The following is a 27,490-nucleotide window of genomic DNA, read 5'->3' as shown; positions in this document are numbered from 1 at the left end:
GCTGGAACCGGATGTCTGAAGGATCTCACGGTTTGACAAATTTCACGTCCTTCGTTAGGGAAGGTCAAGGCCATTTGCAGACGCTTTTTACAACACTAAATTTAATTGTCAAGTTGAGTCAAAATGGCTTTGACAAGTAAAATTGTCCAAACAAAAACATTTGATGGACAGAAACCTGGTACGAGTGGTTTGAGAAAAGCTGTAAAAGTTTACAAAGAAGAAAATTACACCGAAAATTTTGTGCAGTGCACTCTGACAGCTGCACTGGGAGACAAATTGACAGGTAGCACATTGGCTGTTGGAGGAGATGGCAGGTATTTTGGCAAAGAGGCAACATTGAAAATTATACAGATCTGTGCTGCAAATGGGGTGAGATACTTGTTTTTGTGAAAGATTTTTTCATTTATACACGATACAGAGTAGAGTTTACTGTAGCGGTTCTTGTATCAGGTGGCCTTGGTAGCTCAATTGGTACGGTAAGCCGAAGGTCAGAGGTTTGAGTCCCGGTCGAGGCTGCACATTTTTCCTGAGACTGTTACATTTGGAGGTTCAGGGCTTTTCATCATCATCATCATCATCATCTTTGATAATGGCAAGCAGTCCTGTTGGACTATAATGGCCATGGGTGGGGGTTAGTAAAGTGAAAGATTATCAAGCCTCCCAAGCTACTCAATCCACCCAGGAGGACATTGACAATGTGATAAAAAATAGTGCAAAAACCTACTCAAGCCGTTAAAGCCTTTTTCAGGTATTTTTGGGAAAAAGGCCCCAGCCCAAATTGGAAATATTTTATGCGGTAAATAGTCAAAATTGTGTAAAAAATGTATTTACAAATCAAACCAATTGGGAATTTTTTTCTTGACATTGGGAAAAATGGTCGCTATTTGGCATTTGGTACCGAATATCGGCCCCGTCAGACAGGCTGAAAAAGCCCTAATGTTTCACCCTTGGAGCCCATGCTATTTGGAATTGGGTATGGGGCCGAATATGGGTCCTGTGAGACAGGCTGAAAAAGCCCTATTGTTTCACCCTTGGAACCCATGCGGGGCGAAGCAGTTTGGCTAGGATGTGCATCTGAATTTGGTTGACAGTCTGCAGCAGACATTTGCTAGGAGTGCCAATTATGTCTCACAATAAGAGGGAAAGTGTGTATCGGTTCTCGTATCGGGTGGCCTCAGTAGCTCAATTTGTAGAGCGACGGCACGAAGGTCCGAGGTTCAAGTCCCGGTCAAGGCTGCACATTTTTCCTGAGACTGTTACACTACTTTGGTAGATTTCTAAACCGAACCAGTTTTCAGAAAATTAAAATTGTACAAAATTGTTTCAACATATACAAATTCTTTTGTAAATACTTAATCTGCTACCTTTCCTGCAGTTTTCAAACATTCCACGCGTCCGATGAACTTTAATTCAGTGAAAATAGGAATAGCCCTACAGACCTCTGTCCCATGTCATATGATAACCGCTGGGAACAACACTTTCAGTTAATCCGCTATGGGGCATAGCTTATCTGGTTCCACACTTCAACTTCAGCTTCAGTGTATTTACTTGTCAAAATCCACAAGTAGACATTTACTAACGAGGTTAGTGGAATAGTGTCTTGTTTAGTCAGGGTTGGCACTAAAGCGGGAAATACTCATATTTACCAGGACGGCGGGAAATACAGGGATTTCCCGGGAAATACTGGTAATTCCCGGGCAATACTGGGAAATATGATTCAGACCAATATATTTTATTCCTCAGATAAGCTATACCCACTATAATATTTTCATAATCCCTTTATACCAATCCATTTGTGTTAACATTAAGGTGAGAAGTCAATGACAATACACAAAACACAATTGCACGGGTACTAAACAGTGCCTGCGGTACCGCCTGTGCCAACGAGGATTGAAGGCACTTCGCTTCCTGTACCGCAGGTACTCCGTCAATGTTTACAAAACAAGTGAGATCGGTGAGTCATTTTTGTCATTTTGTTACTGCATGAAGCATTTTTTCAAAAATCGGGGAATATAGCGGGGTGTAGATGTATCTTATCTACATATCCATGCTAAAATTTGTGGTAAGTGATCAATTTCCTAGAAACGTAAGGACAAATAAGTTGGGAATGAAACGTGATTTTTTTCACATCAGTGACTGTTTAGACATTACTTTTCACTGGCCCAAACGATGTCGTCTCTGCCGTCGTAAATTATATTTATGAATGACATGTGATTTGCTAAAACATAAAGGTGAGCTTGACATAAAAAGAATAGCGGTTTTGTGTCTTTAAAGGTTATTTCTAGTTTTGTTTCAACTACATGTTATAACATTTGATACAAGATATAATTAACAGTGATATATTTTTCATTTAAACTTTCTTTATGTAAAGATTCCACTTTCTATGATACAAACGTTACCTTTATTCTAAGACATTGAAAATCACAGCAATTCATGTTGAGCTAAGAGTAGTTTTATTTTCACGCCAAAACAGTGCATGCATTTTCAATAAATCTATTATGAAGTATAGGTCCTTCTTAATTTAAATGGCATAAGAAATGGCAAAATGATACATGATCGATACAAACGTTACCAGTCTTATTTAAAATAACATAAACAAAAAATTGTGTGTCAGTTTTAATTGACAGTGTCATCAGTTTGTATCGTCTACGTCATAAGATGCAGATTTCACACATGTAAAGTCGCACATTTGTCCTTGAAGACGTGTTTTCTTTTTCTGAAAATTTTCAACGGGCTCCGCTGGTAATGTTCGGTTTATATAGGAAGCTAATTTGATATTCCTTAAAGTAAAACCTATTTGTGATTATATGACAATTATATTTTTTGTTTCAATTATATTTATGTTGTTATACATATTGAGTACGCCATAAACACTGTACAAACTATTGATACATATGTTAGGTATGGTAACGTATGTATCCTTTCATACTTGATATCTTACTGACAGTCCATTTTATACAACATGAGCTTCTTTTATTTTTTGAAGTCAAGGTTCCAAGATAAAACGCTCGGGCGTTTTAATTTGCTGAAAATTTTTGTTTTTATCACAATTTTTGTTCAAAACATATCATGCAAATTCTGTTTTTAAATTCTGATAATATATGCTTTAATATCAATTTCTTGTTAAAAAGGTTTTGTTTACAGAATTGGTCGTATGTCATATAGCATTTTTATCATAAAGATAGATGTTTGACATTTTTTTGAATACAAAATGAATGGAAACAGCATACCCGTGGTACCCATAGCACAGTGATCGGTAATGTATGTATCAATACATACGTTATTGGTGTATGTATGCGTAAATCAGTAATAATAACTCACTGTTGACTTGTGGTGGGTTAATTACTGTTAAGGTAAAAATCTTCCTGTAAAAGGGCATAAAATTTTGTTCCAACCGTGATATATCTTGAAATATTTTTTACAAGACTGTTAATATATTTGAACAAGAGTGCAAGAATGTCACAATATACGCCCGTCACAGCAAATTTCTTTACTCTAGCACCTGTATTTGCAAATGGAATTTTAATTTTGTGGTTGTTTAGTAATCATTGTAAGTCATTTGTTTTTCTAAGTCCACAAAAAAACTCCTTACCAGGTAGAGATACATTAAAATACACCTAAAATTTGAAAGTAACATCTATGTTGTACCACAGAAAAGTGGTCTTGTTTTTTCCCTACGGTCAATTATAAAAAAGTTACAATATAAGTTATTTATAGTAACAACTAAGGGAAGATAATCTTAAAAAAAAAAAAAAAAAAAAAACACAATAATCTTTACCAGGTAGAGACTGGTCAAAATACACCTCATAATTGGATGTAGCAAGCATGTTGTACTACAGAAAAGTGGTCTCGATTTTTCCCTACGACTAGTAATGAAAAAGTTACAATATAAGCTATTTATAGTAACAACAAAGGGAAGTAATTCTAAAGAAGGGAACTGCGCATGACACTTCCTCTCATGATGGTGTATAATTGTGCCAAGTTACATCAAAATCCCTCCATGCATGAAGAAGAAATGCTTCGGACAAAGTCATTCTTGTATCTGACCTTTGGCCTCTAAGTGTGACCTTGACCTTTGACCTAGGGACCTGGTTCTTGCGCATGACACTCCGCCTCGTGGTGGTGAACATTTGTGCAAAGTTATATCAAAATCCCTCTAAGCATGAAGAAGAAATGCTCCGGACAAGGTTTTCATTCTTGTATCCGTTGACCTCTAAGTGTGACCTTGACCTTAGACCTAGGGACCTAGTTCTTGCGCATGACACTCCGCCTCGTGGTGGTGAACATTTATGCCAAGTTATATCAAAATCCCTCCATGCATGAAGAAGATATGCTCCGGACAAAGTTTTCTTTCTTGTATCCTTTGACCTCTAAGTGTGACCTTGACCTTAGACCTAGGGACCTGGTTCTTGCGCATGACACTCTGTCTCATGATGATGAACAATTGTGCCAACTTTCATCAAAATCCCTCCATGCATGAAGAAGATATGCTCCGGACAAAGTCATTCTTGAATTTGACCTTTGACCTCTAAGTGTGACCTTGACCTTAGACCTAGGGACCTGGTTTTTGCGCATGACACTCCGTCTCATGATGGTGAACAACTGTGCCAAGTTTCATCAAAATCCCTTCATGCATGTAGAAGATATGCTCCGGACAAAGTCTGTGAACGCCGCCCGCCCGCCATCCCGCCCGCCAGGGGCGTTCCCATAATACGTCCTGTTTTTTCAAACGGGTACCAACACGTGATTTGACTTGAAATTAAGTATATAATGAGTTTTATCAGGTGTGTTTGGTATGTACGTAAACAGTAGCTCTTAGACAATACATAAATTAAAAATACACTTACTTTGTGATATTAACGAAATAAACAAAGAAAATCCAAGCCATCCGCGACAGCAAAAAATTATGTTTTGATTTTTGAACGCCTTGTCTTTGGCGACTTCCGTTTGGGGGTACAGTGAGTTAAATTATGTTTATATAAATGATAAGATGATATTAATTTTTGTTTACACTTACTATAAATACTTAGGCAGCAAAGATGCTAATTTGTGTTCACCCTTACTGTAAATAGGCAGCAAAGATGCTAATTTGTGTTCACCCATACTGTAAATAGGCAGCAAAGATGCTAATTTGTGTTCACCCTTACTGTAAATAGGCAGCAAAGATACTAATTTTTAATCACCTTTGCTGTAAATTAAATTGGTAACAATAGATCATCTATTAGATAAGAATTGTCATTAACTTACTTCTGTTAGATATTGAACTGAGAACTTTCAGGTTTTAATTAATATTTTGTTAATGTCCATTTATTAATTAAGTTGTATTTACTTCAGGGCTATAAACAGCTGATACTATCTTTCCCTCAGGACTCTAAGCAAGCATTATATGACAGACTTGATTTGTTACATCAGACATAAACATAAACATTGAATGAAGTTTTTAATTATGTACAGATGTATTTCATTATTTTATGGGATGCTTTCAATGTGAAATATTTCTTTTATAATCTTTTTAATCAAAACATCTATTGTTTTAGTTGGGTTAGCAACTATAAAGCCCTGATGGAAGCCTTAATAAAATCATTTAATATGAATCATGTAAATTACTGTCTGGAGCATTGTTTCATATTGGTATTTTGTAAACAGTAACTCCTCAGTGATGATAAACATTGATTATGAGTATTTATACCTCAACTGTACGTGTAATTATTTAACAAATAATCAAGGCCTTCAAGTTGTTTATCGTCTGATTTACCACGGTTCAGAGTTCAGATGCATAGGGATTGAACCACGAGGGCGTTAGCCCGAGTGGTTTAATACTGAAGCATCTGAACGATGAGCCGTGGTTAATTAGATGATAAATAACAAAAAGGCCTTGATTGTTTTCATTCTGACATGCTCATTGATATATTTTAATAAATATTATACTGGACTTCATTTATGCGAGGAGTAATGTATCGGACGTCATGCGGCAAATTGACGTCATAATGCTCTCTTACCAGTCCGCGCGTCAACCGTTGTTTATCGCAGAATATACAGTGCTTGATTTCCTTCTTTGTTTAACTGGAAATCAAACCGAGTCATGTTAGAATGTTAGGTTGACTATACAGAGTAATCCTACATAAACTGGCATCAGCAGCTTTCTGCATCTGCACTTTGGTTAAAGTTTTGATGCACTTTCTCTTTATCTCTGTAATTACTTGACGGATTTGATTCAAACTTAAAATAATTATTCCTCATTACCCACATCAAATGGCACAAGGGACATAACTCTCAAACCAATATTTCATAAATTATCCCCCTTTTTTACTAAGAATTTCAGTTTAAAGTTTTGATGCACTTTCACTCTAATTCAGATACTATTAAATGGATTCAAACTTAAAATAAATTGTTCCACATCATCACCCACATCATATAACATAAGGTTCGTAACTCTGGCACCAACATTTTATGAATTATGCCCCCTTATTACTTAGAATTTAAGGTTAATTTTGATGCATTTTCACTAATATATCTTTCTTATAACAGAAAGGATTTGCTTCAAACTTAAAAAAGTTGTTCCACATCATCACTCACATCATATGACACAAGGGCCATAACCCTTGCACCAATATTTCATGAATTATCCCCTCTTTTACTTTATTTTCAGGTTAAAGTTTTTGTGCATGTCCACTCTATCTCAGTTATTACTAAATGGATTTGATTCAAACTTAAAATAGTTGTTCAACATCACCACCCACATCATTTGACACAAGGGCGATAACTCTGGCACCAATATTTTATGAATTATCCCCCTTTTTAATTTAATTTTCTGGTTAAAGTTTTGATGTACTTTCGCTCTAACTCGATTCAAACTTAAAATAGTTCTTCCACATCAACACACACATCATATGACACAAGGGCCATAGCTCTTGCGCCAATATTTCTTGAATTATGTCCCCTTTTTGCTTAGAATTTAAGTTTAATTTTGATGCTTTTTCACCAGATCTCTGTTGTTACTCAGTGGAATTGATTCAAACTTAAAATGGTTGTTCCACATCATCACTTACACCATATGACACAAGGTCCACAATGCTGGCACCAGTATGTTAAGAGTTATGCCTTCTTTTCACTTAGAATTTCAGTGTCAAGTTGTGATGCACTTTTGCTCTATCTCAGTTACTTCAAAACTACAAAATAGATTTGATTCAAACTTAAAATAGTTATTTCACATTATTACTCACATGATATGACACATGGTGCATTACTCTTGCAGAAAGTTTCCATGAAATATGTCCCTTTTATACTTATTTAATGTTTTGATACACTTTATTTTTATGTCCCCGAAGGGAGGCATATTAGTTTTCAACTGTCCGTCCGATCGTTCGTCACAACGTTAACTTTTTGCATGAAGGCCAACCTTAACTTTTGCATGAAGGCACTTTACTCGCGAACGACTGCACCCAGGACCTTCAAACTTAACATGCTGATAGTACTTATTGTGTTCACAACCCGTACTGACATTGGGGTCACCAGGTCAAAGGTCAAGGTCACAGTGGCCAATGTTAACTTTTTGCATGAAGGCACTTTACTCGCAAACCACTGCACCCAGGACCTTCAAACTTAACATGCTGATAGTACTTATTGAGTACACGACCCTTACTGACTTTGGGGTCAAAGGTCAAGGTCACAGGGGCCAATGTTAACTTTTTGCATGAAGGCACTTTACCTGCGAACCACTGCACGCAAGACCTTCAAACTTCACGTGCTGATAGTACTTATTGAGTACACGACCCCTACTGACTTTGGGGTCACCAGGTCAAAGGACAAGGTCACAGAGGCCAATGTTAACTTTTTGCAAGAAGGCACTTTACTCGCGAACCACTGCACCCAGGACCTTCAAACTTCACATGCTGATAGTACTTATTGAGTACATGACCCTTACTGACTTTGGGATCACGAGGTCAAAGGTCAAGGTCACAGGGGCCAATGTTAACATTTTGCATGAAGGCACTTTACTTGCGAACCAATGCACGCAGGACCTTCAAACTTCACATGCTGATAGTACTTATTGAGTACACGATCACTATTGTCTTTGGGCTCACCAGGTCAAAGGTCAAGGTCACCAGGTCAAAGGTCAAGGCGCTGCGGGGGCATTTGTCACCATTAGTGACAGCTCTTGTTATCTCTGTTATTACTTAATACTTTTGACACAGACTTAAGTTACTGTCCAATATTGGAGTCATTAAACACTCCAGTGACAGCTCCAGCTTCCTCAGGTGTTCCCAGTTTCACTATCCAGCATCGAAATAGTTGAGCGCGCTGGCTCCAGTGACAGCTCTTGTTAGCTCACCTGTCACAAAGTGACAAGGTGAGCTTTTGTGATCGCGCAGCGTCCGTCGTCCGTCCGTTAGTCCGTCTGTAAACTTTTGCTTGTGACGACTCTAGAGGTCACATATTTCATGGGGTCTTTATGAAAATTGGTCAGAATGTTCACCTTGATGGTATCTAGGTCAAGTTCGAAACTGGGTCACGTGCGGTCAAAAACTAGGTCAGTTGGTCTAAAAATAGAAAAACCTTGTGACCTCTCTATAGGCCATATTTTTCAATGGATCTTCATGAAAATTGGTCAGAATGTTCACCTTGATGATATCTAGGTCAAGTTTGAAACTACGTCAGTAGATCAAATAATAGAAAAACCTTGTGACCTCTCTAGAGGCCATATTTTTCATGGGATCTGTATGAAAGTTGGTCTGAATGTTCATCTTGATGATATCTAGGTCAAGTTTGAAACTGGGTTACTTGCGGTCAAAAACTAGGTCAGTAGGTCTAAAAATAGAAAAACCTTGTGACCTCTCTAGAGGCCATATTTGTGAATGGATCTTCATAAAAACTGGTCAGAATGTTCACCTTGATGATATCTAGATCATGTTCAAAATTGGGTCACTTTCCATCAATAACTAGGTCAGTAGGTCAAATAATAAAAAAACCTTGTGACCTCTCTAGAGGCCATATTTTTCATGGGATCTGTATGAAAGTTGGTCTGAATGTTTATCTTGATGATATCTAGGTCGAGTTCGAGACTGGGTCAACTGCGATCAAAAACTAGGTCAGTCTGTCTAAAAATAGAAAAACCTTGTGACCTCTCTAGAGGCCATACTTTTGAATGGATCTTCATGAAAATTGGTCAGCATGTTCACCTTAATGATATCTAGGGCAAGTTTGAAACTGGGTCACATGCCTTCAATAACTAGGTCAGTAAGTCGAATAATAAAAAAACCTTGTAACCTCTCTAGAGGCGGTATTTCTCATGGGATCTGTATGAAAGTTGGTCTGAATGTTCATCTTGGTGATATCTAGATCAAGTTCAAACTTGGTCAACTGTGGTCAAAAACTAGGTCAGTATGTCTAAAAATAGAAAAACCTTGTGACCTCTCTAGAGGCCATACTTTCGAATGGATCTTCATGAAAATTGGTCAGAATGTTCACCTTGATTATATCTAGGTCAAAATTGAAACTGGGTCATGTGCCATCAATAACTAGGTCAGTGGGTCAAATAATAAAAAACCTTGTGACCTCTCTAGAGGCCATATTTTTCATGGGATCTGTATGAAAGTTGGTCTGAATGTTCATCTTGATGATATCTAGGTCGGGTCAACTGCGGTCAAAAACTAGGTCAGTAGATCTAAAAATAGAAAAACCTTGTGACCTCTCTAGAGGCCATACTTTTGAATGGATCTTCATGAAAATTGGTCAGAATGTTCACCTTGATGATATCTATGTCAAATTTGAAACTGGGTCACATGCCATCAATTACTAGGTCAGTAGGTTAAATAATAAAAAACCTTGTGACCCCTCTAGAAGCCATATTTTTCAATGGATCTTTATGAAAATTGGTCAGAATTTTTATCTTGATGATATCTATGTCAGGTTCAAAACAGGGTCACATGAGCTCAAAAAATAGGACACTATGTCAAATAATAGAAAAAACAGTGTCATACTCAGTTCAAAACTGGGTCATGTGGGGACAGGTGAGGGATTCAGGACCATCATGGTCCTCTTGTTAGCTCGACTTTTCGAAGAAAATGTAGAGCTACTGCACTCGCCCCGGTGTTGGCGTTGGTTAAAGTTTTTGATAAAGTCAAATATCTCTGTTACTATCAAAGCTATTGACTTGAAGCTTAAAATAGTTATTTACTATCAAAGTCTACACCAGAAGAAACAATCCCCATAACTCTGGTTTGAATTTTGACAGAATTATGCCCCTTTTTAACTTAGAATTTTTGGTTAAAGTTTTTGATAAAGTCAAATATCTCTGTTACTATCAAAGCTATTGACTTGAAACTTAAAATACTTATTTACTATCAAAGTCTACACCAGGAGAAACAATCCCCGTAACACTGAATTGAATTTTGACAGAATTATGCCCCTTTTTAACTTAGAAATTTTGTTAAAATTTTTGATAAAGTCAAATATCTCTGTTACTGTTAAAGCTTTTGACTTGAAACTCAAAATAGTTATTTACTATCAAAATCTACACCAGGAGACACAATTCCAATAACTCTGGTTTGAATTTTGACAGAATTATGCCCCTTGTTAACTTAGAATTTTTAGTTAAAGTTTTTGAAGGTCTTGCGTGCAGTGGTTCGCAGGTAAAGTGCCTTCATGCAAAAAGTTAACATTTCCAGAACATGAGTTAAAGATGGTACCTAAAAATTCAAATTGCATCTGATATTATTTTCTGTTGAAAACTTAATACCGGAATACCTCAATTATATAATGGTTTAACTTTCATACTTCATTTTTCATGCTGAAAGGCAATATTTAATCCGAAAAAATGGTCCTTCTTGGAAAAGAGAAGCCAGTGACAGATTACTCTCCTAGGACTATTTAGTTTTGTGAACAAAGAAAGCATAGATTCAGATGTGTTTCCCAAAAATATAGTTTTCTTCAAGATCTATTAATAATCCTTCAAACCAAAAAGGTTGAGCATTATCTTTCATTTTCGAACGAAATAATTCAAAGACAATTATTTTTATTCATTACTGTCGATAATTTACAGGTCTGGTATGATCATAGGAAAGAAAACATTATTCGTGAGAAAAAATATAAATAGACTATAAAAATTTTATGACACCGAATCCCTCAACATTTTACAAAATTCGTTTGCCAAGAATAATCAAGGCCTCAACATGTATGAGTTAAAAACAGAGCGATATAAAAATGTATATTCTATCTGATGGTCACACCAAAACCTGTGCTGAAAGGAGTTATTTCACTTTTTATGACACGCACCTTGTGTTTACAAATGTACCTAATTTGCATATTGACCGAGGCGTGCGGATTCGCATTTACCTTGCTGAATTTGCCGTTACAGAAACTTCTATTAATATAATGTAGACGGTCATTAGTATAAATAAAATGGTTGTGTTTAATAGTTTAAAAGAAATGACAGTCACCTTTCTTTAGCTAATCCATCAAAATATCGAAGCCGGTTTCACTGTCAAAAGTTCCCGTATTTACTGAACGGTGCTATGTTAAAATATTGCTAGAGTGAGATAAGCAATGTGCGCTTCAGTTTTGCACTTGATTTGTTGTTGTTGTCGTTGAATATGTGGCCTTAGGTACCATCTCTAAATGACACAAATTGGACAATGTCCACACCTGATGTGTCACATGTCAGTGTAGCATGATTTGATACATTTGCTAGACATAGTACTAGAGATCAATCAATGACAGAAATATTAATCCTATCCTGCATTTACCGGTACACCTGCATGACACAGTTCAGTAAATGTATTGTTAAAAACTTAGTGATAAGTCATTTCATTGTAATGTCAATTTTCATGGTAAATACTGAAGAATTTTTTCTTGTTTTTATATATGATATGTGATATGGTACAAATAACATTATGTCTAAATTTCAGCTAAAATAGTGGAGCTGAATTTACTTAATTATACTTAAAACATTTTCTAACGTCACACAATAATCGTGTATTTGACAACTTTTTTGCATTGAGATAAGTTCTTCCCGCAATAGTCCAGGTATAATTAGGGATTGAATATTTATCAATGACTTGATAGGTAGGACCATCTGCAAGAGCAGCTACATGGAAATTAAATCAGAAGTTTCAGAATATCTTAAATAATATGCCTCAAAATGTTCAAATCAAGACTTAAGTATTACATTACATTCAGTCTTAAATGTTACATATCAGCAACCAGCATTATTATGTCTCCCCCAGGAGACATATTGTTTTTGCCCTGTCCATCCGTCCGTCCGTCCTTCCGTCCGTCCGTACGTCACACTTCATTTCCGAGCAATAACTGGAGAACTATTTGACCTAGAACCTTCAAACTTCATAGGGCTGTAGGGCTGCTGGAGTAGACGACCCCTATTGTTTTTGGGGTCACTCCGTCAAAGGTCAAGGTCACAGGGGCCTGAACATTGAAAACCATTTGCGATCAATAACTAGAGAACCACTTGACCCAGAATGTTTAAACTTCATAAGATGATTTGTCATGAAGAGTAGATGACCCCTATTGATTTTGGGGTCACTACGTCAAAGGTCAAGGTCACAGGGGCCTGAACATTGAAAACCATTTCCGATCAATAGCTAGAGAATCCACTTTACCCAGAATGTTGAAACTTCATAGGATGATTGATCATAAAGAGTAGATGACCCCTATTGATTTTGGGGTCACTCCATCAAAGGTCAAGGTCACAGGGGCCTGAACATGGAAAACCATTTCCGATCAATAACTAGAGAACCACTTGACCTAGAATGTTGAAACTTCATAGGATGATTGTACATGCAAAGTAGATGACCGCTATCGATTTTGGGGTCACTCCATTAAAGGTCAAGGTCACAGGGGCCTGACCATTGAAAACCATTTCCGGTCAATAACTTGAGAACCACTTGACCCAGAATGTTGAAACTTAATAGGATGATTGGTCATGCAGAGTAGATGACCCCTAACGATTTTGGGGTCACTCTGTGAAAGGTCAAGGCCACAGGGGCCTGAACATTGAAAACCATTTCAGGTCAGTAACTTGAGAACCACTTGACCCAGAATGATGAAACTTCATAGGATGATTGGTCATGCAGAGTAGATGACCCCTAACGATTTTAGGGTCACTCTGTTAAAGGTCAAGGCCACAGGGGCCTGAACATGGAAAACAATTTCCAATCAATAACTTGAAAACCTCTCGACCCAGAATGTTGAAACTTCATAGGATGATTGTTCATGCAGAGTAAATGACCCCTATTGTTTTTGGGGTCACTCCGTTAAAGGTCAAGGTCACAGGGGCCTGAACATTGATAACCAGTTCCGATCAATAACTTGAGAACCACTTGACCCAGAATGTTGAAACTTCATAGGATGATTGAACATGCAGAGTAGATGACCCCTATTGATTTTGGGGTCAGTCTATTAAAGGTCAAGGTCACAGTGGCCGGTTCATGTAAAATCATTTTTTGGAAATAACTTGAGAACCACTTGACCTACAATGTTGAAACTTAATAGGACGATTGGACATGCAGAGTAGATGACCCCTATTTATTTTGAGGTCACTTGATCAAAGGTCAAGGTCACAGGAGCCTGAACAGTGACTTGAGAACCACTAGGCCAAGAGTGTTGAAATTTTGGTGGGATGACTGGACATGCCAAGTAGATAATCCCTATTGCAGCCAACCATCAGTGTCTCTTTGACTTTCGCTCCTGACCCCTATTGACTTCTTGCCTATAGGACTTTGCATTGGGGGAGACATGCGCTTTTTTACAAAAGCATTTTCTAGTTTTTAAATTGTTTTTCATAATATAAAATTTTAGGTACTATCACTACATTTGCAGGTATCCAAGTTACTAGTTGCACACAATGGATTAATGTCCACGCCTGCTGTGTCATGTGTAATAAGGAAATATAAGACTGATGGTGCCATTATTCTCACTGCGAGTCATAACCCTGGTGGTCCGGATGCTGATTTTGGTATCAAGTACAATATTGCAAATGGAGGTATTTAACTAATTATTTGCAATATATATCATCAGGAAAGCAGCTTAATATGTTAAAGTATGTTTTATCGTGTCATAACAGGATTGGATGGTGCCTAAGCCTACCATGGGATTCTGATGTTATAACACAGTCATGCATAAACAACATATGTAGAAAAAAAAATGACTAAATTGTCCTTCAACTTCATTAAATTTCTTTGAAATGAGTAGGAATGTAAGTGTTGTTTCGTCACTTTAAAGGTGGTCAATCACATTTAAACAACATTTAATGACATTTTTTACTTTTTGTATATTCTGGTAGAGAATTATTTAAGGAACAAAAAGACCGATTACATAGAGTTAGATTCCTATTTGAAATGTATATTTTATTATTTTTATAAAATTTTGTAATTACTCCCCTTTAATATGAAAGTATATAAAAAGCTGGGTATTTCTTTTTAGCTCGACTATTTATAGAATAGTAGAGCTATTGCACTCGCCCATGCGTCGGCGTCGGCGTCCGCGTCCCGATTTTGGTTAAGTTTTGTATGTAAGCTGGTATCTCAGTAACCACTTGTGGGAATGGATTGAAACTTCACACACTTATTCACTGTGACAAACTGACTTTTACTGCACAGGTTCCATAACTCTATTTTGCTTTTTTACAAAATTATGCCCCTTTTTCGACTTAGAAATTTTTGGTTAAGGTTTTGTATGTAAGCTGGTATCTCAGTAACCACTTGTGGGAATGGATTGAAACTTCACACACTTATTCACTGTGATGAACTGACCTACATTGCACAGGTTCCATAACTCTATTTTGCTTTTTTACAAAATTATGCCCCTTTTTCGACTTAGAAATTTTTGGTTAAGCTTTTGTATGTAAGCTGGTATCTCAGTACTTACTAATGGGAATGGATTGAAACTTCACATACTTGTTCACTGTCATGATCTGACATGCCCTAAGCAAGTCCCATAACTCTGCTCTTTTTTTTTCTCAAAATTATGCCCCTTTTTCGACTTAGCAGTTTTTGGTTAAATTTTTGTATGTGATCTGATATCTCAGTATCCACTAATTGGAATGGATTGAAACTTCACACACTTGTTCACTGTCATGATATGACATGCAGTACAGAGGTTCAATACCTCTACTTTGCATTTTACAAAATTATGCCCTTTTTTCAACTTTTGTATTCATTCAATTGACAAGGCTGTTGAATAGTCGAGCGTTGCTGTCCTCCGACAGCTCTTGTTATTTCGATACTGTCAGGATACTGGTTATATGACCCAGGGAATTGCCTACGCCTTTAGTATCTTGAACAATGGTTTGGGTCCAATCGCTAAGGTGACTATGTCTTAGACTAGCTGACAAACGATGTAGAATGTCCTTTGTTAAAACGTAGAGCTGGTGAGACCAAATATCTCATATATAGAATTTTCCTCTGGCTACCTTGCCTAAATGATTCGTGTACCAATGATTCTTAAATGATTTCTATTATGAGCTAGACAATTTCAGGGATCAGGCAAATCACTAAATGTTTCAAACTATCAATCTTCAATCAAAAATGATTAGCTCAAACTCCTATAGGCTGGAGGCTCTATACTTGACTGGTCTTTTTGTTGAAGTTCCTGTCAGACAATGTCTTTGAATCAACAACATACGAGTCCTATCGCATAGATGCTCGGCCTCTGTCCTCTCAAACTCTATAAGATTGCCCTGACTCCTGGATGCTCAGCGTCTATATGCTATCATATGTAGCATTCAACTACCATATAGGTATTATCCCCGATGCCTTGGCTGTACTTCGCCAATAATGCTGAACCTTCTATAAGCTGGAACTCTCCTACTATCTCAGTAGATTACCAAACTCTGGGTCTCTGTCTCAGCTTCCCGATGCTCAGCCTATATATGCTATCGTCTATAGCATTCAATTACCTTTAAGGTTAAACTCCTATGCGCTGGCCCTATAGCTCGAAACCTTATCGAAATTCTGCTACTCTTCTTTAGTCTAAGAACTTCCAAAGTATTGTTTTTAATAATTTATCCGCCCTGACAGGGTAACTGCAATAGTCTCCTTCTCAAGGTACTGGGATAAATTATTAGTTGAATCCTCGATGTGTCTTCTTCAACCGCTGGATACTGAATGAGCTCTCTATCATTCATCTACCTATTTATACCCCAGCAGACGTGCTATTTTTAGAACTTGTTTCTGATTGGTCCAAATTTAAACATAACGTTCTACAACGAGTACTTGCTCTATCAAATATCTGGTTCCCTTTAACCTTTGTATATGATATAATGTGCGAAGCTGGGACCCAGCTATCCACATAATGAACCCAAATCAACTATAAATGACCCATATTCTATTATTAACAGCAATTCAACAATAATTATAGCAATGATAGCATGAAAATGGAGTCAAGCACTATCTGTGCTTATGTGTTACGTTATCAATATATTAAATATACAAATTATTCTGACAGATACAGTGTCTAGTTTTACATTTGCATTTGATAAACATATCAACTGTTGAACAATCTGAACCAAAATGCAAGTTTAAAAGCTGTGTGTAGCTTCTGAATTCATTTATTTCCAATCTATCATGGTTGCAAAACCAAGATAGGCAAAGGGAGGTAATAATAATTTTTCAAACTTGCGTTTCTAATGAATTCCATCTAAATACATAATTTTTAATGCAAATATTTTACAAATATATTACAATATGTCTAATATTTATACATTTCCTTAGGCAAAGTATGTTTATCAAATTTATACTTGTGATAAAATAACTCTATCTTGGTTGGGCAACCAGGATAGGAAAATGAAATTTTAAAAATACCTCCAGTGAAAATCTGATTTGTATTAAGTGTTAAGTAAACATAAATGAGTGCAAATGATCAGATGCTTAAGTTTCGAACAAATCCGTTACATGGCCAAAATCTGATTATCCACCTTTAACGTCATTTCTTCTTTAATTATCTGACCGTAATACATATAGCTTTCCCTCAAAATGCACATATGTAATAGTGCATGAGTGCAAGAGTCTCTGTTAATACAGGTTTATTTTCCTGTTAAAACACCCCAAAAATAGCAGTTTTATGCTAGAATATGATTTTTACCCTTACCATGCTGGACACGATTGATTCTGCCTTTGCGACCAGTGTAGATCATGATCAGCATGCATATCTGTGCAGTCTGGTCATGATCTGTACTGTTCGCTATTCAGCCAGTATCTTTTTGGAAGATGGACAAGTTCATTATAGAAATTTAGCAGGGTAAGGGTTAAAGCAGCCCTCAAGACATGTTTTAAGCTTTGACTTACCAGCTTTTGCCACCTCATGCAGATGTTGAAATTTTCTGCAAGCCACTGCTATATAATCAATATTTATTTATTTTGAAATAAAGTTTTATAAAGAGTAAATTAAGTATTGACACCTTGGAAAACACTCAAAGTTGCTACATTGTGAGAAATAAGATGTCAGTCAGGTAACCAAGGTGCACTGATTAGAGCTGCATGTGTTTCATGAAAACTAGTGTTCAGCATCTTCCACTACTTGAAAGACATGTGTACAGTTCAACTGTATTACCATGTCAACATGTTGACAATTTATCGCTAAACACTACATTTATTTACAGGTCCAGCCCCAGAAGCTGTCACCAATGCCATTTATGATATGACAAAGAAAATCTCGTCCTATAAAATCTGTCCAGATCTTACCGTAGACATCTCAAAACTAGGAAAACAAGAATTCCAAGTTGATGGACACACGTTTATTGTTGAGGTTTGTGAATTGGGCAGAAGTTTTCTTTAAGGTCTTCAATACAAAAGATTTATGTTTTCTTCATATTTTCGTAAATGTTTTAATTTTAAACCATTGTTTTTTTTCTTATTATAGTTTATGTGTGGCTGGTGTTTTTAAATAATCATACATATGTATGAAAAAGTGATGTTCTGTAAGGAAACTAACAGATCATTTGATGTGGGCTTACGATTGATGATTTCCTTTGAGCAGGTGATAGATTCAGTGTCTGACTATGTGGCCTACATGAAGGAGATATTTGACTTTGATGCAATCAAAGGTTTACTGCAGGGACTTGGTGGCAAACAACCTCTAAATGTACTCATCAATGCCATGCATGGAGGTAAAATTAAAAATTCAGTAGATATTTTTATGGGTCAGTTTCTTCAAAGGCTGAGGGTAAAGTATTTATGCATATGAAGAATGGGTGACTTTCATACATGCATTTTTTTGCAATGATTTAAGAATGCTGCTTAGAAAGCGCTACCCATGCAAGTAAGACACACCTGTAAATGATTTACAGATCTTTTATGATCTTAATTGCATAGCAGCCCAGTTTGTAAGTAGAACACAAGATGTATATAGAGGTCACTGTATAGGTTTTCTGGGATGATTTGACTGAATGAAGACGTGTGTCTGGTCACTGGTTATCAACATCTGATTCTTGTGGGGAGGTGGTCAGTTAAGAATACTGGTTAGGTACTGACCACCATTAAATACCTCAAATACTGTTGAAAAATAATGTTAAACCATTCAGACATACAAGCTTTAACTTGAAAGAATTTTGCTGCTGAAGAGAATAACAGAGCTGAGTTTGTTATGATGAAATTTGCAGTAATGGGCCCGTATGTAAAGAAAATATTTCAAGAAGAACTTGGGACTCCAGCTAGTAATTGTGTGAACTGTGAACCTCTAGAAGATTTTGGTGGCCTTCACCCTGACCCCAACCTGACCTATGCAGCTGACCTTGTGGAGGAACTTAAGAAAGGTCAACATGGATTTGGAGCTGCTTTTGATGGAGATGGGGTATGTATATATACATACACACAAGAGAACATCAGAAACTAATAGGGTGTTGCTTATTATTCCAAGACTTTGCTTTGTTGTAGTTACACACTTTACTTTATTGAGTTTGCCTACTTTGTTCTTTACCTGCATTATTACAACATAGTCTGTAAGAAGAAATTGCTTGGGATAATTTTTACTATACAAATGTATGCAGATATTTTCTGAAGTGTAGTCTTTTTACAAGTGATGTCCAAAACATACACGAAGTTTTCTTGACTGATCCTCTGAATGAATAATTATTTTTCGTGGGGGATTAATTTTAGTGGATTTTGTGCTTCAGCTCAACAACTAAATTAAGTCCCAACAAACAAATTATGCCCACGATAATGTGAATTGTACTAGATGTCGCCAAAAAAGACACCATAGACGTCCGATCTGGTCCATAGTTGTGTGCATGCGGCAGTACTGACCTGAAGCTTTTGTGTAGTTTATGGAGGCTCCATCAACGATAAACATAGTTCTGCGTCGGAACAAAACCGACTATTTCATTCAGACATTTACCTGTGGTTTGTTTACAACATGATCGTCAAAATAAAAGTAGATACTAAAAATAGAAGTCTGACCTAGCGTCACGTGCCAACCGCACTATGCTGCAGCTGTTATTTGATTTTTTTTCGGCCCCGCTCTGCAATGTTTATATTTACTGACATGTAGTAAACTACTGCTATTTTGGGACTATTAAATATTATAAATAAATTGCTAGATTTGCATCCGATGCATTATTACCCAATTGACATTACACGTTTCTCGGCAGGAAATAACACATGTATAAGTTCAACAGCTTGTAATTTTAGATGCAAACGTGCATTAATTTTGAACAAAAAACATTTGGATGAAAGTCTAGCAACCAGTTTATAATAGTTTATGCGAGGAATCTGTTTACTGTGGTTATACTAGTACTTCTTAATAAAACAACAGCCATGTACGGAACTTTTTTTTTTATGATTCTAAACTAGTTCTTGTTTGAAACATGATCAAATGATCAATGTTATGAACTTTATATTTGTTTCGATTATGAATGCTAATTGTGCAAGACTATATCCTAGGTGCTACAGTTTTGAAACTTTTTAATTGGCGCCAACTTACTGAATATTTCACAGTTTCATTAGGTTTTGCAAATTAGGGGTCATATAAATACAGATAACGCAGTCGTTAATTGGCACATGATCATTCACTAATCTCCCGCGGCATAGATTGCAAATTCGGTAACCATGGTAGCCCTGTTTGACACGTAGGTTTCACATGTAAGAACAAAATGATATACTAGATCGATTCCTGTGGAAATTATGAAACAATTTTATTTTTTTTAAATTGAAAATCCACGAATTTACATCCCCACGAAAGAGCTGTTTTGGTCAAAACCACAAAATTAAATGCCAACAAAATTAAATGATTTCACAGTAATCTGTTTTCATAGATGTAGATATTCCTATCTTTTATCTGTGTCTTTCTTTCTCATAATAGAAAATTAACCATTTATTGCATAACAACTAGTTGTATGATTTCTGTTGATAGTATTTCACAGACAGTATTTTGCTTGTTTTTTTAGGACAGAAACATGATCCTTGGGCAGAACGCATTTTTTGTCACTCCATCAGATTCCCTAGCTGTCCTGGCAGATAACCTGGAGTGTATACCATATTTCCAGAAGACAGGGGTGAAAGGTTATGCAAGGAGTATGCCCACTAGTGGTGCTGTAGACAGGTACACCATCATTAATGTGAACAGTTTAAAGTTGCATGGTGCATGTTTTGATATTGAAAAAGAATAGTGATGAAAATTAATATAAGTGTCACTTGAGGAGACTTTCAGTTTGCTGCCCAGTGCTTGTCTGTCGGAGGGAAAAAAAAGATGCAGCAAAAGTTCTAACATTAGGAGTAGACAGAGAAATAATGATATACCTTAAGTCATATGTTTTGTGTACAATGCAACTAAATCCAGCATTAAGTTGTTGTTGTGACAGCTTGAGTAAGGATTGATTAGTTTTCCATTGATAATATATCAGCAAATGTTGTTACTCTTTATGCTGACTTTCTATACTACCGAGTCGTGAGCATTCATAATCATAGAACATACCCTGTCTCAAAGTTAATAGGGTCCTTGTTCTGTATTGGCTGTATGCTTTCCATACTTGATTTATTAGCGTAGTCAGAGTTATTATGTCTCCAACCACACAGTGGTGTGGGAGACATATTGATTTACTCCTGTCGATGTGTCTGTCACAAATCTTGTCCGCACTCTAAAATCAAACATTTCTCATCCGATCTTCACCAAACTTGAACAAAATGTGTTTGCCAATAAGTCCTCAGCCAGTTTCGATAACTAGTCAAATCAGCCCAGGCACTTTGGAATTATGGCCCTTGAAACTTGTTTTTGATAATCAAAGCGCTGAAAGTCTGATATGGCAGTTGAGGTCTTGGTGCATGGTTGACTCGTATACTACTATTCAGGTGATTAGGCAATTGTGGGAGATATGCGCTTTTCTCAAAAGCAGCTCTAGTTTCATTCAGTCTTTCTTCAATGTCAGCATCACTACTGGCCTAATTTTAAAATAATTTTACACAAATGGTTCTTGTGTGACCCTCTACCAAGTTTGTTCAAATTATTCTGATTCGTTAAAAAACATGGCTGCCAGGAGGCATGGTCACTTTTCCCTTTATTTATACCATACTTGTCCAAATTATTGCCCTAAGGTAAAAAAAGAAAATGGCCACACTCCTGTGTCTGACATGTACTTACTATAGGCTTTTATATGAGAAACTTTGAAAATCTTCTTCTCTGAATCAATAATAGCTAGAGCCTTAATATTTGGGTGTGATATCAGACTTGTAATGTCTACTGTAATTGTCCAAATTATTGCCCTAGGTTCAATAGTGTGTGTGACATGTATATAATATAGGCTAACATAGAAGAAACCTAACTCTGTACTTGAAGCCTTGTACACAGGTGAGCGCTTTAGGGTCAATGACCCCCTTGTTTTATTTAGTTTTTAGCTTTCAGGGTGAGCTATTGTGACTGCTCACTGTCCGGCATCCGTCCGTCCGTCCACACTTTCCTTTAATGTAAGCTGGTTTCTCATTTAGCATCATAAACGTTTAATCAAAATTGTTGCCCCCTTTTTGTTTTTTACTTGTCTGTGCTGTTGTATTAATCCATTTAACATTTTGTGAAGTGTTGCTGTCCTGACAGCTCATGTTTTATTGAAAGTGGCTTATTTATGTAGAGGAAATTGATTGTTCTAACAAGTTAATAATTTGTTTTTTGTAGAGTAGCCAATAAGAAAGGGAAGGAATGTTTTGAGGTACCTACAGGATGGAAGTTCTTTGGTAATCTGATGGATTCAGGACGTCTGTCCCTCTGTGGAGAGGAGAGTTTTGGTACAGGCTCTGATCACATCAGGTAATATACAGTGAATGTTTTTATCTTTCTAGTTTCTAGTTTTCTAATTACCTTTTTATGCATACATTAAAGAAACTTGTTCACAGTTTTGAGGAAACCTTGAAATACCATCATATGAACAGATTTATTGTATGTGCATATTTTGACAAATAACTAAAGATGTTACCTTATTTGGGTTTAAAGTCACACCAACACAAGTAAGTTATATGGTGACATTCAAGCCATAATGTTAGATAATACTATAAGTGCCCAAGAGTGTGTTATTTCATAAGTGGGCAGAATCCTGGGTAGAAGCTCTGGCCATCTGCAAGCCAGCTTTCACATGAAAAATATTTTATTCCAAGCAGGGCTTTAAACCCAGAGATATTATTGGAGAGTGATTTGAACTTTTCATTCCTTGTTAGGTTCCTGATAAATTTTGAATCTGAGCTAGAGATTACATAGCTAAAATGGGTGTTTTCAAAAATGGATTGTTGCTGTCTATTGTTATGCTACTGGGAGATTGAGTATTTTTGGTAAAACTTTGAACACAACAAATTTGGAAGAGTGGTTAATTTTTTGAAGTACAAAAATGCGTCATCAACCTTAGACAGTTGATATATTTTGTACATATTTCAGGGAGAAGGACGGTTTGTGGGCTGTTTTAGCCTGGTTGTCAGTACTGGCCAGGAAACAACAAAGTGTAGAAGAGGTTATTAGAGAACACTGGAAACTGTATGGTAGAAACTTTTACACAAGGTTAGTACATAGACTTGTATCAATCATTAAAATATAGAGTTGAAAACAAGGTCTGATAATATATGTCCTTACATAGTGAAGTAAGGGAGGAACCACACGTCAAATCTGGTATATGCTAAACTTAATTTAATATATTGACTACAGTCGACATCGTACTTGCGACCACCTCTATTAAGCGATTTTTGTATTAAACGACCAGTCAAAATCCCTCCCAAACGTTTTCAGTATATAAATTCATTCCATTAAACAACTTCTTTATTAAACGACTAGCGACCACATTAATGTAGTCCCGACAGGTAAAATATTCGACAAAAGTAACTATTAAGCGCCCGGGTACCAAAATTCTACCTGGAATTTCTTCATCTGTGTAATGAGCGAGTACGTTTTGCACGTGACTGAATGCAATTAACCTTTGAATCAGTCAAACGGACAAACAATCTATCCATAATTTTCATGGTTTGTGGACTTGGAAAATTGTTCACAATGTTAAAACAGATTTTTAAACCATACATGTATGTTCATAATAAATAGAGTTACATTAACAGTTAAAAATAACTTTCTTTTTTCATCTGACTGAAATTCATTAAGAGACCACTTCCACTTCTTAGCAGGTCCTTGGGTGGTCTCTTAATACAATGTCGACTGTAGTTTGTTCCACAAAGGATAAAATTGCAGGAACATTTACAACAAAGGTGTAGAAAAGCTGGAACTAGAAAATCATGTGTGTTACTAAAAATAGTAACAACAGGTACTATAAATAAATATCTTCTTGGACCATTGCCAAATCTCTGTCTAGTATGTCCTTGCACAAGATAAAATAATAATAAAAAATATAAAATTACAGTGATAGAATGTTAAGTATAATTTTCTTTTGCAGATATGACTATGAAAATTGTGAAACAGATCCAGCCAATAAAATGATGGCTAATTTAAACAATTATATCTCAGATAGCTCCAATATTGGTCAGTTGCTCTCGTCTGGAGAAAAAACATACAAAATAGCCAAGATAGACAATTTCTCGTACACTGATCCAGTTGATGCTAGTGTTAGCTCAAAGCAGGTGAGTCAGATTCTCTTTTCATATTTACAGATTGATATTTCTTCAGCTAACTTACATTGTTCAAATATTTTGTTATGTAGTACATAAAATTAAATGCAATCAGTGAGTGTGCAGGATTCTCTGATACAAGTCCTATATGATTGAATTGGATAGGAGATACTGATCATTGGGTCCTCGGCAAAATGTTTCAGTTCTAGAGAAAAACTTTCTATAATTTGATTGTTATATGGAACTTGTAATGTGTAGCAACAATAGCTTTCTTTGGTTTATTACAGACACTCCACAGAAATATGTTGTCATTGTGGTAAGTGTGTGTGTGGGGGGGGGGGGGGGGGGGGGGGGGGGCGCAGATGCAGAGTGCCTCTGTTTATCTAAAAGATCTCACTTTTAATGTGACATAAAGATGTTTCTGTTGTACCAGAAAGATCTAATTATTTGAATTTCATTAATTTCAGGGCATTAGAATAATATTCAGTGATGATTCTCGAATTATTTTCCGTCTGAGTGGAACAGGAAGTAGCGGAGCTACAATCAGGATGTACATTGAGGGTTATGAATCTGATGAACAGAAATTTAGTTTAAGTCCTCAGGTAAATATTTAACACTTAAAAGCAAAAGTATACATTGTTTAGAAACCACTTGTCTGTACCATATGCATGTGGGATCAGAAAAAAGATTAAATATTGATTTCTGCTGGTAATATTCAGTACTAAAATTTATCATAAAATCAACCTGTGTCAAATGAACTACTTTAGAATTCCAATATGATTTGAAGTTAAATAATTTCCTTACAAAATGGTATGCTAAAAACTAATATCCAGTTTTGTTTTCTTAAGGTATCATGGCTCAGACACACTGCACAATGATCTGATTGTTTGGCTTTTGCTTGTAGCTTAAAACAAAAATGTTTGCTTTATACTGTGTATTTTCTGAAATTACTTAAAAGCACAATTCAAGGTTATTCAGTGAAACAGATACTACAGTCAAAATTGAATAATGGAGAGGTTCATGTTCTGACCCAATTTTTAGTCCTGCTGCTGCTGTACCCTGAAAGTCTCACTTTAGTAAGCCATGTATTATTTTACAGATTTTTCTCCAGTTTGAATGAATCACAAGGAAACTGTCGACACCAAGGTTGTTGGTTGAGTCTTGTTGGGGTCACAACCTCACCTTCTCATAGCACTCCAGCAATACTGTCGACACGTCGGTTGTTGATAGTCTTTCTGGGGTCACAACCTCACCTTCTCATAGCACTCCAGCAATACTGTCGACACGGAGGTTGTTGATCGAGTCTTTCTTGGGTCACAACCTCACCTTCTCATAGCACTCCAGCAAAACTGTCGACACGGAGGTTGTTGATAGAGTCTTTCTGGGGTCACAACCTCACCTTCTCATAGCACTCCAGCAATACTGTCTACACGGAGGTTGTTGATCGAGTCTTTCTGGGGTCACAACCTCACCTTCTCATAGCACTCCAGCAATACTGTCGACATGTCGGTTGTTGATAGTCTTTCTGGGGTCACAACCTCACCTTCTCATAACACTCCAGCAATACTGTCGACATGGAGGTTGTTGATCGAGTCTTTCTTGGGTCACAACCTCACCTTCTCATAGCACTCCAGCAGTACTGTCGACACGTAGGTTGTTGATCGAGTCTTGCTGGGGTCACAACCTCACCTTCTCATAGCACTCCAGCAATACTATTGTTGTTGTTGTTTTTTTCTCAATAAAACAGAATTTGTGTTATTCCTAAGTCTCAAGTATTTTAGCTGTTGAGGTGAGAAAAAAAATCATTTAAATTGCTTATATTTCAGGATGTTTTGAAGCCATTGATTGAGATAGCCTTGACGATTTCTCAGTTGCGTGAAATAACTGGGAGAAAAGAACCCACTGTGATCACATAGAATAAATTACTTCCTTGAATGGATCAGATACACAAGTCTGTGGCATTAGAACAGTATTATAATGTCTATAACATGATGTACCCAAGTGATTATCTACTGAATTAAAGCATTTCTTTTTCTAGATATTGTGAAAATGTTCAGCATCTTGAGCACTTAAAGTTAGACATTATACTTGACTTTATACTTTTTTAATGCCCCCACCTTAAAAAGTGGGGGGGGTGCATATAGTGTTACCCCTGTCCGTTTGTGTGTTCGGGAAAAGGTGGTGTTTATGTCCGGGCCATAACTTTGACATGCATGATCCAATTTCAGAATAATTTCACACATGATAAGCATGGATAGATGATGTGTCATGCAGAAAACCAGGTCCCTAGGTCTAAGGTCAAGGTCACACTTAGAGGCCAAAGGTCACATACAAAATGACATTGTCCCGAGCATTTCCTCTTCATGCATGGAGGGATTTGATGCAACTTGGCTCATTTGTACACCATCATGAGACAGAATGTCATGCGCAAGAACCAGGTCCCTAGTTTAGAATTACTTCCCTTTGTTGTTAATATAAATAGCTTATATTGTAACTTTTTTATTACTGGTCATAGGGAAAAATCAAGACCACTTTTCTTAGTAAAACATGCATGTTACATCCAATTATGAGATGTATTTTGACCTATCTCTACCTGGTAAGGATTTTTGTGTGGACTTAGAATTTTTTTTTTTTTTTTTTTTTTTTTTTTTTTTTTTTTTTTTTTTTTTTTTTAAGATTAACTTCCCTTAGTTGTTACTATAAATAATTTATATTGTAGACTGTAGGGAAAAACCAAGACCACTTTTCTGTGATACAACATAGATGTTACTTTCAAATTTTAGGTGTATTTAAAGGTATCTTTACCTGGTAAGGAGTTTTTTTTGTGGACTTAGAATTTTAACAAAAGAATTACAATAATTACTACACAACCACAGAAAATAGGGCCAAGGGTCCTTCTTTTAGTTTGTGAGCAGGAACATGCCTGTGACCTTTCTCATGTTGCGGGGGCATCCGTGTCTGTGACACATTTCTAGTTTAAAAAATCATTTTCTCTACAGACATATAACAGAAGTGGAAACATGATTGTATAAATATTGAAAAAAAAGGACATGCAGAATGTTTTCTTTGTAAGCATTGCAATGACTTTCAATTTTTCATGTTTTTTTATTCTAGAGGGGATAATATGTACAAAAAAAATGTCTTCTCATTCATTACGAACTGCAAGTTGTAGGCAATTCTTACAGCTACACTTCCATATCTTTGCTGTTATTGTAATGGTAGTTTTTTTTATTTATTTCGAAAATAAGACTAAATTTCATCTGAATGGAAACAGTAATGTTGTTGTCGGCTGTTCTTGATGCAAACAACGTTTTTTTTACCATGAATAAGGTTTTTATTTTTATCCCATGGTATTTGAAATAAAACCCTTATTCATAAAAAAAAACCTTTTAATATGGTGTATATATAAACAAGGGCTTCTTATTCACATGAGGCATTATATATGTGTATTATATATTAAA

The 27,490-nt window shown here is 36.3% G+C and overlaps 1 protein-coding gene across 1 annotated transcript; it reads left to right on the top strand.

Moving 5' to 3' along the window:
* On the top strand, positions 1 to 27,300 carry LOC123525202 (phosphoglucomutase-1-like). Its single transcript, XM_045304056.2, has 11 exons — positions 1 to 369; positions 13,834 to 13,996; positions 17,612 to 17,757; positions 17,989 to 18,118; positions 18,611 to 18,801; positions 20,393 to 20,547; positions 22,111 to 22,242; positions 22,861 to 22,980; positions 23,858 to 24,041; positions 24,497 to 24,631; positions 25,856 to 27,300. The coding sequence occupies exons 1-11, from the start codon at positions 124 to 126 to the stop codon at positions 25,943 to 25,945; spliced, it is 1,692 nt and encodes a 563-aa protein (XP_045159991.2). The 5' UTR covers positions 1 to 123; the 3' UTR covers positions 25,946 to 27,300.
* Positions 27,301 to 27,490: the final 190 nt, after the last annotated feature.

The sequence above is a fragment of the Mercenaria mercenaria genome, chromosome 3, assembly GCF_021730395.1.
Source record: "Mercenaria mercenaria strain notata chromosome 3, MADL_Memer_1, whole genome shotgun sequence".
Taxonomy (NCBI): domain Eukaryota; kingdom Metazoa; phylum Mollusca; class Bivalvia; order Venerida; family Veneridae; genus Mercenaria; species Mercenaria mercenaria.
The sequence above is the reverse complement of the archived record's forward strand: the minus strand, read 5'-3'. Positions and strand labels throughout refer to the sequence as shown.

Bases quoted from the DNA above. Each gene is read 5' to 3' on its own strand.
- LOC123525202 (XM_045304056.2), top strand. From the start codon at position 124: ATGGCTTTGACAAGTAAAATTGTCCAAACAAAAACATTTGATGGACAG. The intron at 13,997-17,611 runs GTATTTAACTAA...ATTTATTTACAG, and splicing joins GTACAATATTGCAAATGGAG to GTCCAGCCCCAGAAGCTGTC. The intron at 18,119-18,610 runs GTAAAATTAAAA...TGAAATTTGCAG, and splicing joins CATCAATGCCATGCATGGAG to TAATGGGCCCGTATGTAAAG.